This window comes from Pagrus major, chromosome 13 (genome assembly GCF_040436345.1).
Source record: "Pagrus major chromosome 13, Pma_NU_1.0".
NCBI lineage: Eukaryota > Metazoa > Chordata > Actinopteri > Spariformes > Sparidae > Pagrus > Pagrus major.
This window is the reverse complement of record NC_133227.1, coordinates 30,199,931-30,212,942: the sequence shown is the minus strand read 5'-3', so window position 1 is coordinate 30,212,942 and position 13,012 is coordinate 30,199,931. Positions and strand designations below refer to the sequence as shown.

Here is a 13,012-nt window from a genome sequence, read left to right as displayed (position 1 = left end):
TCGAGTGACTCAACTTCCCTTCAGAGCGCAGGAGACGTGCTGCGGCAACAACAGGCTGCAGGTTCCTCTTCGTCCGAATTATCTGATATATCTGAAAAACACACAACACCAGCTGTTACTAAGACCAACTACAGCCACGCAGGGGGTGGACAAAATAACAGAAACACCTGAGCTGAGTGATTGAAGCTTATAATGAGAAGATGATGAAGTCTGTCAGAGATTCAACTTGAACTCTGTGGTCCAACTCTGAGACGTTTGTTGTGCTGTTGAGCAACTTTTCTGTTGTAACAGCTGCACTGCATTCTGGTCCAGAGGGCATCAGACCTCTAGTCCAGAACCAGAACTGTCCTTGATTGATTTAAAATTTCAAGGAGAAATTTGATAAACCACAAACCACAATAAATCAGACTCCTGAGGATCACTTGTCCAGTTTTTAACTTGAAGTAACTTGTAACAAGTAACTTGACGTTGATGGTTCAGTTGATTTATTTATCGAGCAACAATAATGTTTTAATTTTCATTTAACTTCTCTGATTTCAGTAAAATTTGACCGTCAATCTGCAGCAAGATTCAAATATCTGACCGCAAAGAAAATGAAGTGAAATCAGTTTAACAATAAACTTAACTGTCCGAGTTCACTGACACAATAAATTAAACTGGGAATTTAATAATTACAAATCACCTCAAGCATCTTTTTCAGCGTTTTGTCTGACTGCACATGAGCCGATGAAATCAGCTGAACATTTTGTGTTCGAGCTCCATTTAAAACAACAGTTCAGAAAATAATTAACAATCATGATCACGTGAGTTGCAGTAGTTAGATGACACATGAAAAACCTGATATGGTCCTTTTGAATTAATCTTGTTAACAGTTAGCATTAGCATTTAGCATTTAGCATGCTAACATGCGCAATTGTCATTTTGAGCGCATTGATTTTAGCATTTAGCTCAGTGTCACCTCACAGGCAGTACTTTATTAAAAATTCTGTATTATTATTATATTGTTCTTATTAGTAGTAGTAGTATGAGTATTATTATTATTCCAATAAATGTTTAACATATAACAATAATAATAATCATAATAATAATAATAATAACACTTTTTATCTGATTCATTCTTGTGTTGTTTCCCTCTCATCTCGTAGGTTTTGTCTTATATGTTTTGGTTGTACATGATCGAGTCGACGCTTCTCGTATGAAATGAGCTTTAAAAACAACTTGACTTGTGTTTAAAGGAGCAGTCTGTAGTTTTTTAATGAGAAGAGAAAGATCTTCACTGGCTGATTTTTTTCTGCCTAAACAAACTAAATAAACAAACTCTCTTTGTTCTCATAAACTGAATAAACAAACCGACCTTAAAGGACAACAAAATTTATACTGTTTTACTTTGTTTACATGTGGCGGACCCTGCCACCCTTCTAGCTTCAAACAGTGTTCTGGGACCTTATTCTCCTCTGAGAACAGCTTGTTTATTCACTTATGGAAAACATAAATATTTCTGACTTATTACCTCAATAATATTGTAAATATAACAATTCTGTAAATTCTGTATACTGCTCCTTTAACTGCAGCATCAGTGAGCTGCTGTCTGCAGATCCTTGTTGTTATTTACCGAGTTGTATTAGTGTTTACTGCCTGCAGCCTCACACAGCCGTATTAATGCTTCTCATTTCCCGTCGCTGTCTTCAGTCAGACTGTTTAATAACTAAAATGACTCTTTATAAATCACTGAGGCGTCAGAACGAGCAGCAGACGCAGAGAAATGATCAACATGAGAACATGAGCTGCTCCCTCTCTCACTATGTGTCTGTAGTGACTCTCGGTCTATATTTAACCTGCAGGCCAACGACTCGCTCACACATACTCGACATAAACGAGGCCGCTGACAGACGACGAGCAGGATGGAGGTAAAGCTCTTCTAAAGTTTAACTCTCTGCTCAGTTTGCATGTGTGTGTGTGTGTGTGTGTGTGTGTGTGTGTGTGTGTGGTTGTGTGTTTGTTGTTTGTCTAACTTTTGTTGAAGTTTGGAGAAAAGCCAAACAAACAGGAGTGAAGCTGCTGACGGTTCATCACTTTCACCAGACTTTTGATTCGGCTTCCGAAAACATTCTGACTTTTGTTTGTTTGTTTGTTTGTTTGTTTGTGCCTGATTATGTTTTGCTTGTGATACAATAATAAATCTGCAGGGTAGATTTGGCAGCGTGGTGAACGACTGCACGGTTTCATCAGTGTGGCGCTTGCGGTCCTCGAGGTGTCGGCAGGCCGTTTAGTCTTCTCGTTACAGTATTTATACTTTGAGTTGCAGCACTTGTTGTTTTCTGCAGTGTGAAACTACAGATTTATCTTAATTTCTTAAAATGTAAACTACAAATGATTTTTTCACAAAGTAAATACGTTTCAGAAATGTTTTCTCTATTTAGCTGCTTAAATATTTGGTTTAAAAATATTTTTTCAGTCCAGTGTGTGGATGAGATATCAGATTCATCAGAAGATCGTGTTTCCCTCTTTTAAATTCCACGTGAACGCCATCGAAAGCCGGATGTCAGATCTTTCCGACAGCACTTGAACGCATCACATAGTTGTGGATCAGAGGACATTTCTCGCTGTGACAACGTCTCAGACGTCCACAGATAAAATGATCCCACTTATAAAACATGAAGCCTGAAACACACAGTGAACTTATTCTGACTGGAAGATAAAATACGTAAAATATCTCTTTTAAACTATTTGTGAAATATTGTATTTTGTTTATGTTTGTGTTAAACTTGTGTTTATTGTGTGAGGTTTGTGTTATTTATCTGGAGTTTTATTAAATTAAATCACACATGCAGAGCAACATGAGTGTGTGTGTGTGTGTGTGTGTGTGTGTGTGTGTGTGTGTGTGTGTGAGTGAGTGTACTGACCTGGAGGTTACTGCAGGTCACTGACGGCACATTAATTCAGATCTGCAGTGAGAAACGTGCACAGTCTTACAATGATGACAATATACTGCGTCGTAATTATTTTTAAAAATAGTGATGTCACAATAATGGAATTTCTATTTTCTCAATTTTATTGGTTGTTTTGTTTATTGGTTGTTTGTTTATTGGTTGTTTGGTTGTTTTGTCAGCAGATTTACAGAGAAACGACTTTACAGACTACCATTAAACTCGGATGGAGGTTGGGTCTCGGCCCAGAATAGAATAGACCCGACTAACTTTTGGTGCTGATCCTTATGAAGGGATGGGTCCAAGAATTTTTCCCTGACTTTGTTGAACATTGCTAGATGGGTGGGTGTTCGCCCAGATTTCTCGGGGAGTAAAGCATTGATCTTGATGAAAAACATCAGGCGTGTAGGTGGCTCGTCTCTACGAGTGAGAACAGTTATATCTTTTGTAAAACTGTCAACTTACTGACCTGCTAGCGACCGAACCGAACGTGTTCATTTTCCCTTTTCAATATAGTTTTATTGAACAAAAGGTAACGAGAGGACTCAGTGAATCTGCTGGAGCTGTTGTGAGTGGCTCGGACTAGCTTGGCTGGCTAGCAAGTTAGCAGGTAGCTCAACAACCACAGCAGTTAGCAAGAAGTCTTGCAAACAGTCAGTACGTCACAAACACTCCAGAAATAAATATTTCACACTGATGTAACTGCAGTTACTTTCTGGTGATGTCAGTGGAGGCAGTCGTCTCTACTGTGCTCCGATGTCAAAGCATCATGGGAGTTGTAGTTGTTGAAGAAACAAACGTAACGCTTGTTCATAATAAATAAGTGCTCTAAAGGACATCATAAGTTTTATATTGAACAGGATGAACGGCAGCTTTTCTTAGTTTGAAAAACAACAGGAATGAACACACACACACACACACACACACACACACACACACACACACACACACACTCACACACACACACACACACACACACACACACACACACACACACACACACACACACACAGAAAGAGGAAGTGGTTTAACGGTTGTATTTTCATCACTTTCTGCCTTCAGCTTACAGGTTGAGTATACACTGTGGAAAGAATGAGCAAGACTGTGTGTGTGTGTGTGTGTGTGTGTGTGTGTGTGTGTGTGTGTGTGTGTCTCCTCCAGGCGATGTGATTTCATTATCTGTTGAATGTCAGCAATGTGAGACCTTCAGCTGAAATGGACGTGGATCAACCCCACGTCAACAGCTGTGTGTGTGTGTGTGTGTGTGTGTGTGTGTGTGGTTGTCTGATCCTTTAATAGGCCTGTACTCTCCCTCCCATGTTTGAAGCTGCTGAGATTTTCTGTTTGCAAATTAAAAAACTATTTCAGGTCTGATTCACATGTCACAGTTTTAATTGGTGGGAAGCCAGTGAGGGATTGTAAACCAGCAACAACAACAACAGCAGCAGCAGGAGCAGCATCAGTACAGCTGGGCACCTGATGATGTCCGGTTATAGAATTTACTGATAAAAACCAGCAAAAGTTGTTGTTGGTGATTAATTATGTCTCATTAATTTAGATCTTTCATTCAATTTCTTAGTTGGAATTTTAGTTATTTATTTGAAATGTTAGCGGATGTGTATTTTTTATCCCAAAGACGTACAGCTCATCATGAGCCTGCCACAGAACTATTATAAATTAGTCAGTGAATCAATAATGTGATCTGGGGCCGAATGTTTCCTCTGGATCAGATTGCAAAATGAACAAATTATGTATCAAACCATCTGTTAAATGGTTTTGGAATAAAGGAAATGATGACATCTAGTCTATTAAAAGAGAAGTCGACATGTAAATCAGACAGCTCTGTATTTTTGTCTGTTTTGATGCTTCCAGTTAAACGGGTCAGAAACACGTGTGGCATGTTGTCATGTTGCCTCTGAGCAGAGTCTCTAATGAGCAGCTGCCTTCCTGATGACAACACTCACATTTCCTTCCTAACATGGTCACAACGCTGCTGACACGCCACCTCAGACAGGAAGTCACCTGCAGCTCAGGGCGGGACAGGCAGCAGCGCCAGTAGACCTGCTGGGAAGCTTGAATGATCAGCCAGTCACACGTGTGTCGTGGAGAATATTTCTTTTTTTTTTATGTCTTTCAGTCGATTATTTGTGTTGAGAAATTCCTCGTGCCATCAGCTCTGTTTTCATCAAGATGTCAGAAATGACCGTACGAGTCACGACTTGAATGCACAACTTAGAAATTTACATTATTAGCTGCTGTCACCTTTGATCTCATGGGGTTGTTTCCACACACAACAGTTGTTTTGTTTTGTTACATCTACCTGTCTCGTTACCTTACATCCTTCCCTCCCTCAGGAGGAGGCTCCATCCCGGCGCTCTGTGGCTGAACTCGCAGGAAGATTCAAAGGCTCGGCTGCTCCACACGATGCTGCCGGACAGGAAACAGTGAGTCAACAGTGAAACTCAAAACAGTGAAGACGTGCAGAAAACAAAGAGACACAGAAAAATATTAAGAGACTCAAAACAAACACAGAGACACTTAAAATAACCGCAAAGGGAAACAAAACGACAACAGAAAGACCAACAAACACAAAGATGCTAAATGACTGCAAAGCCATAAAAAAAACTACGAAGAGAAACAAAAGAACTACAAAGAGACAGACAAAAACTACAGAGACTCAAAACGACTACAAAAAGACAAAAAATGACTGCAAAGATGCAAAACAAGGGCAAAGAAATACAAAAAGACTACAAAACCACCATAAAGATGCAAAACAGAGATGGGAAACGACCACAAAGAGACAACACACAGCTGTGTCATCTGCTGTTGTTTTGGGGTATTTGGTTCTTTGAACGAGAGGTCGAGGGTCTTCGGTATGTCTGTTGTTTGATAATCTGTCCGTGGCTGAAGGACTGAAGGGCGTCTGAAGTTACAAACAGTGATCAGTTATCACAGCGCTGAGGTGTCGCAGCGTCCCTGAACACGTCTCAGGCACGTGTCAGTGCTGCAGCAGTGTGAAGAAGAAGAAGACAACAGGAAATGAGCCTCATGTTTCCTCCTGACACTAAGTCAGCGTGACACATTTCTCTTCCTGGTTTCTGGTATTTAGTGTTGTGATTCCTGCAGCCGCTGAAATATCTGCTTTATTAGAAGAAGATCAGCTTGTGAAACTCTTTTAAATCAGTCAGTTAACTACAGGAAGAAGGTTTTACTTCAGTTCATCTGAAAGCCCACAACTACAATTATCACTTCATTTCTAACTATTTTAATATATTTTTGTAAGAAAATATGAATAATGCAGGTATTGAATCACCTGGGCCTCATTTGTTGAATGATGTTCGCTGCATTTTTTGTCATTGTATTGTAAATCTGAATTCTCATTCTCGGATCTAAAACTACGTCATTTTTAAGCAACTAATCTTTTGATGACTTCGTGTTCTCCTTTCACTAAAGACTGAGGTTGACCAAATATTACTAGATCTAACATTAAAATACTGTAAGTTGTAAATAAAGTCATTTGTTTGTCTGTTTGTTTGTTTGTTTGTTTGTTCACCAGGAGAAGCCGGTCAGACGTCGACCTCCTCGCTCCCTACAGCTCCCCAAACCGCCCGGAGACGACCCGGAGGTGAGAGAGCATTTAATTTAAATATACAATAAAATACAGTTACCTGCTAAATAAATCTCACCTGATGACAGCAAGCAGGTGTTTGTTTCCTCTGAGCTCTGATTTGACAGTGTGTGTGTGTGTGTGTGTGTGTGTGTGTGCGTGTGTGTGTGAGCAGCCTACAGGTGTCACCTCTCCTGTACCTGCCAAAGCCAAGAGGAACTCTGCTCTGATCGAGAAGCTCCAGGTGAGTCCAGGTGGTCTCTGTTGGACTCTGCTGCCCTCTGCTGGTGTGGACAGAGAGCTGCACTCTGACATCACTATGACATCACTGTGACATCACTCTCTCTCTCTCTGCACAGGCCAACCTCGCTCTCTCTCCCTCGGCCCTGCTGCCCTCTCCAAAGAGCCCCGGCTTCAGGCTGCTGCCTCCCGCCTTCCCCGGCTCCGGCCCCGTCACCGCGGGATCCACCCCGTCCACGGCGACCCCCACCAGCCCCGTCGCAGCGTCTCCGTCAACTGAAGAGGAACGCCCCGTCTCCTTTGAAGCCCCTCCCACTGTGGAGGAGGGCTCCATCCTGTCGAACGCCAACATCAAGGTGAGTCAGAGTTAAAGGACTGTTCTGCTGTTTTCATCAAATATTCTTTTTCCAATTTTCATTAAAAAAATAATAATTCACTCGCAAGATATTTTTTTTGCTTTAAACTGAAAAAAGTTTCTTCCTAAAACAATTTTTTTTTCCCCACGCGATTTCACACAAGATTTTTTTTTTGTTACTTTAAAAACAAAATGATAAAAAAATTAACTTGGTCCCACACAAGAAAAATAAATTAAATCTCTTGAAACATTTTTTTCACCTGAAAAAAGGTTTCTGCCTGAAAGAGAAAAAAAAATCCCTCAGTTGCACAAGAACTTGTTTTTTCCCTGAAACATTTTTTTTTCACTCAGTTTCAAATCTGAAAAAAGGTTTCTTCCTAAAAAACTAAAATAATAATTAATCCAGTCTGACACATGAAAAACATTTTTTTCACTCGGTTTCACATCTGAAAAAAAGGAAAGAAAAAAAAACAAAAGAGAAAATTTCAGTTTCGCACAAGAAAAAAGTTCCTTCCTAAAAAAAAGTTTCTTTCCCCCAAATATCTTTTATGAAGACACTTTTTTCATGTGTGAAACACGGGAGAGAAAACAGTTTGGGTCAAAGTGTCCTCACTTGCCCCTCAGGGCTTCCGTAGCTGAGTGAGAGCTTTGTGGGCGGACATTTTTGTAGTCCTAATTTTTCTGGTAAAAAGTTCACACCAGTCCTGTGAACATGTGGTGACCAGGGGCGGAGCCAGCGGGGTGGCCGAGGTGCCCCCTTTCTCTAAAACTGTACCCGGTCTGTCCGCCTGTTAAAAGGTTTATAACCTCGACCCTGGTGGTAACGTGAGAATCATGTAATGAGCTCACCGGTCTGTCTCTGCTCCCATTGGTCCTTCTCCAGGGCAGAGCTCGCCTCTCCATCCGGCGACGTCCTCCATCCCGCCGTCACAGGAAGTCCAGCAGCGGAGACGAGCCTGAGGACAAAAGAAGAGAAGAAGATGGAGGAGGCGAGAAGGAGGGACAAGGAGAAGATCAAACGGACGAGGTGAAGGACGACAAGACAGACGAGGTGAAGGACGACAAGACAGACGAGGTGAAGGACGACAAGACAGACGAGGTGAAGGACGACAAGACAGAAGAGGTGAAGGACGACAAGACAGACGAGGTGAAGGACGACAAGACAGACGAGGTGAAGGACGACAAGACAGAAGAGGTGAAGGACGACAAGACAGACGAGGTGAAGGACGACAAGACAGACGAGGTGAAGGACGACAAGACAGACGAGGTGAAGGACGACAAGACAGACGAGGTGAAGGACGACAAGACAGAAGAGGTGAAGGACGACAAAACAGACGAGGTGAAGGACGACAAGACAGAAGAGGTGAAGGACGACAAGACGGACGAGGTGAAGGACGACAAGACAGAAGAGGTGAAGGACGACAAGACAGACGAGGTGAAGGACAAGACAAACCCTTCACCGTGTCCTGAGAAGAACGAATCCCACGAAGAAGATCACTCAGAGACCAGCGTCGAGCCCAGAGAGGAAGAAGAGAAGAAGGAGGAGGAGGAGAACGGACCCACAGGAGGAAAGGAGGAAGATGGATCTTCTTCAGGAAAAAAGGAGGAAGAGAAAAACTCTGAAGAAAAACAGGAAGATCTGACTGAAGGAGCGACGAACACCGACATCAAAGAAGAAGACAAGGTCGAGGTGACAGAAACAGTAGATACTCTGATTTATTCAACACGTGGAGGGAAACATCAGTTTATTTCAGGTTTAACTGTCGTGTTTCTTTGTCCACAGGAGACGACGAGTCAGAGTTCAGTCCGGTGAGTCATCACAGGAACGGCCGAGTCGGAGCGCTGCAGCCGCGGTGAGCCCCTGAGGTTCTGGGAGGGAGACCCTGCAGCAGCGGGGCCTGAAGCAAGAGGCCCGAGTGAGAGTCTGGACTCTGAACGGACCAACGCCATGAAACTCTGAGCTGCTGCCTGTCACCGGACTGAAACTCTCTTTCGTTTCAGCAGTTTGTCTTGTAAAGAATCGCTGATCTTATTTAACTGAAGGTCCATCTGTAAATCTGAGTGAAGCGCAGCGTGATGAGAAAACTCCTGAAAGCGACTAATGTGAATTGTTTTTACTAATCCTCAGAGCCTTTTTACACTGCAACGCTGGATGTGTTCCTTTTTGTAAGAATATAATATTATTTTATTGTTTTCATGAATGTTTTCTTGCTGTTCGGTGCCTCCAGAGCTGTGACTGATGATGACGATGATGATGATGTGGTGTGATTTAGTGTCTGTTCGTTTATTTAAAGCACCGACGCTTTCTGTGCAACCAAATGTAAAGTGTCAACATGAAATCATTTCCTGTCTGTGTGTTCGCTGAGTCGCAGCTGCCAGAAGAGAAACCTGAAGCTTTATTCCGAAGATTCATTAAAAAATACTTTTTCACAAAAAACAACTCTGGAGCTTTTTGTTGCTTTAAAACTGAACAAAGACTCTGGAGGGAAAGAAACGTTTTGAACTGGAGACGTCACACTGTGCCTTCAGGTGTGAAAGTGAAATTAAAATTCATATTTTGGCTACAATCACGTTTATATCTTTAACTTCCTCTGTGTCTTCTGAGAACGTTACTTGCTTTATATTCCTCATTAGCAGCGGTGGAACAATTATTCACATTTTTTACTTTAGTGAAAATACTAAAATTAATTAATTAATTAAAAGTAAAAGTCCTGCATTCAAGTGTCTGCATTTAACTTGGAATACATGAAGTCGTTTTGTTCACAGTAAACATGTCAAATTTCACAAATACAGTAAACTAACAAATATAGGCTAATTCTTTGTCCCCATGGAGAAAGTCACCAGACTCCCTTTAAAAAAATCTCAATTTAGTGAGTTGTTGAGTTGGAGACACTTTATAAACTGTGTGAAACTCTGTCTCTGACTAATTCTTCTTGTAAATTCAGCAAATGTTCTACATGAACTTCTTTCTGTCTTTTTGTAAAAACATGGTGTCTGTTTGTCTCATAACATGCAAAAATCAGAACTTTATGTCCGCAGTACGTCTTTGTGACACTTCAACATAACTTGTAACCTAAATATCACAGTTATTATAGTGTAGTCACTTATGAGATTACATTTGGAAACTGACTTTAACATGATTTACAGATGAGTTATATAAAGAAATTTTCTCTTTTTCTGCAATTATTTTTAAGACTCGGCATCATTTTACGTCCTCTTTGTTCTTTATTATGATCAATCCAGTCAGACTCAATATCTTTAAAGCGTTCAGCTGTCAACAAAGCATTGTGTCTCTGCACAGAGATAACATACGTGTTTATCTGCACTGAGAGCCAATCACAAGTGGTCATATTCTAATGTCAGGTGTGAACTGTTGAACTAAAGGCTGTGATTGGATCAACCAAAAGACCACAGGTGATATTATAGTCTTCTTTGAAAAGGTGATCTGCGTGATGACTGGAGGATTTCCCACAGCTGGCACTCGTCCACACGACTCAGTAGCTCCTAATCTTTTACTAGGAAAAGACGCTGTGGAAGGAGACGCAGCGAGGGGAGGAAACCTGGCTGCTGCCGCTCGCTCTGATTGTGGATTATCTCTTCGATCCTCTGATACACTCACATCAACCCCCACTGCCGCCCGAAATAAAGCAGATCAACAGGAGAAGGCTGTTTTTCTGGACACTGAAGAGTCACTGCCAAAAACTACAGACCTGCAGCCCAAAAGGCAAACTGAGTGCACAGGTTTAAAACAGGTTTGGACAGAAAATGTGTTTTCTGTTTGTTTGTTTTTGGGTTTTATTGCAGAAAAAAACAGTCAAAATCTCAAAGTTTCCAAAAATACCAAACACATTTTTGGGGACTTTGGGGGCTTAAAAACTGTACAAGATAATAAGATTATTTCATTTATAAGTGCGGCCTCAGTTTTAGTTTATTTCTTAATTAAAGCATCACATAACCTAAAGGAAGTGTTTGAACAAGGAGGTACTAAAGTATTTGATCATACAAGGAGGGAAATGTATTACTTTTTCTTTTGTTTTTTTTAAAGGGACATTCAGGAGGTTAATAATTGTGTAATTCTGTAAAGTCCCAGAATTTGATATTAATGTTTGAAAATTAAAGATTCTTCGTTCATAAATTTCATCACAATCCAGTGACGTTGGTGAGAATCACTCAGAACATGAACCTGGAGGTTTCAAGGTGAGTTGGTAGGAAACGGCTTTAATGTGACGGTGACGTCTGGATGAATCTCGTCTGAATCTAAAGTGACTTTTCCACCGAGAGTCTAATAAAAGCTCTGATCTGAGCTGCCGGCAGGACGAGCTGCTGATCTGATTAACACGCTCCAGCGTCGTTCCCCCGAATCACCTCGTCCTCTCAACATCTTCTTTGAACAATGTCATTTCTCATTTTCTGTATTATGAAGTTCTTCTGGACTCTTTTAGAAGTTAACATCTGATACGTTGAGATGAGATAACGCATCTGTTCGGTCAATATACAGAACCAATCACGATGTTTGTTTATAATAACTTGATGTGATATCGTCTGTTTGTAGCCTAATTAGCCTTTTACTGCTACACATTTAATTTACGCTTCAAACATCACAGAGTGGAGTTCATCTGTGGAGATTATCTGGATGAACAGAACCTGGACGGATCAGAAACTTTGACACAGATTATTTTCTGCAATAATCCAAAATACAACTCAATAATCCCACAGAGGGAAGCAGGACGCTGAAGACTTCAGTCAGCTACAAACATCATCTCTTCACCGCTCTGTAAACATCTATTATGTTTTTGGACGAGAAAAAAAAAAAAGTGATTTTTTTTTTTTTTTTAAACAATTTTTTTCTGGAAATGTTGAAATAAGACTCCAGATGTGATGGTGAGATTCCCAGTGATCCTGTGAAGTTGTTAATATGGGTTTAAATGGTTTAAGTGGATCACTACCAGCAGCTCCGAGCCTATTAGAGACCATCGAGAGCAGCTTCACCTCAGGAGGTCAAAGGTCACCGACACTGAGAGGAAACGTTCAAATGTCAGCTCAGAAGAAAAAGAGACCATCTCAGGATGTTAATGATGGCTGAGCCTGACTTTATATCATCAGGAGGAGATGATGGCCGAGCCTGACTTTATATCATCAGGAGATGATGGCTGAGCCTGACTTTATATCATCAGGAGGAGATGATGGCTGAGCCTGACTTTATATCATCAGGAGGAGACGATGGCTGAGCCTGACTTTATATCATCAGGAGGAGATGATGGCTGAGCCTGACTTTATATCATCAGGAGGAGATGATGGCTGAGCCTGACTTTATATCATCAGGAGGAGACGATGGCTGAGCCTGACTTTATATCATCAGGAGGAGATGATGGCTGAGCCTGACTTTATATCATCAGGAGGAGACGATGGCTGAGCCTGACTTTATATCATCAGGAGGAGACGATGGCTGAGCCTGACTTTATATCATCAGGAGGAGATGATGGCTGAGCCTGACTTTATATCATCAGGAGGAGATGATGGCTGAGCCTGACTTTATATCATCAGGAGGAGATGATGGCTGAGCCTGACTTTATATCATCAGGAGGAGATGATGGCTGAGCCTGACTTTATATCATCAGGAGGAGATGATGGCTGAGCCTGACTTTATATCATCAGGAGGAGACGATGGCTGAGCCTGACTTTATATCATCAGGAGGAGATGATGGCTGAGCCTGACTTTATATCATCAGGAGGAGATGATGGCTGAGCCTGACTTTATATCATCAGGAGGAGATGATGGCTGGATTGGAGAAGAGCTCCGGTTCGACTGAAGGTTTCCTGTCATTTTAAACCAATAACTTATTCTTTCAGGATTATCTCATAACTTTACTTCAGCACAGTACT

The 13,012-nt window shown here is 41.3% G+C and overlaps 1 protein-coding gene and 1 long non-coding RNA gene across 5 annotated transcripts; one reads left to right on the top strand and one right to left on the bottom strand.

Moving 5' to 3' along the window:
* Positions 1-4: 4 nt before the first annotated feature.
* Positions 5-6,968, bottom strand: LOC141007350 (uncharacterized). The gene is made up of 3 exons (XR_012180007.1): positions 6,735-6,968; positions 5,260-5,354; positions 5-91 (listed from the first exon to the last, which is right to left on the bottom strand). It is a non-coding gene; the product is annotated as an uncharacterized lncRNA (long non-coding RNA).
* On the top strand, positions 1,748-9,569 carry dub (duboraya). 4 transcript variants are annotated; one of them, XM_073479709.1, is made up of 8 exons: positions 1,748-1,907; positions 5,282-5,371; positions 6,484-6,552; positions 6,710-6,778; positions 6,894-7,130; positions 8,013-8,468; positions 8,541-8,819; positions 8,913-9,569. In XM_073479709.1, exons 1-8 carry the CDS (start codon positions 1,902-1,904, stop codon positions 8,940-8,942), a joined length of 1,236 nt encoding a protein of 411 aa, XP_073335810.1. In that variant the 5' UTR covers positions 1,748-1,901; the 3' UTR covers positions 8,943-9,569. The 4 variants fall into 4 exon arrangements, with proteins under 4 accessions (XP_073335810.1, XP_073335807.1, XP_073335809.1 ...); XM_073479708.1 differs by having other exon boundaries at positions 1,751-1,907; positions 8,013-8,492; XM_073479706.1 differs by having other exon boundaries at positions 8,013-8,819.
* The last annotated feature ends 3,443 nt before the right edge of the window (positions 9,570-13,012 follow it).

What these genes read in the sequence shown, in the direction of transcription:
- dub (XM_073479706.1), top strand. An exon ending in TGTCGAACGCCAACATCAAG is followed by an intron (nt 7,131 to 8,012) that starts GTGAGTCAGAGT and finishes GTCCTTCTCCAG; the next exon opens with GGCAGAGCTCGCCTCTCCAT. An exon ending in AAGAAGAAGACAAGGTCGAG is followed by an intron (nt 8,820 to 8,912) that starts GTGACAGAAACA and finishes CTTTGTCCACAG; the next exon opens with GAGACGACGAGTCAGAGTTC.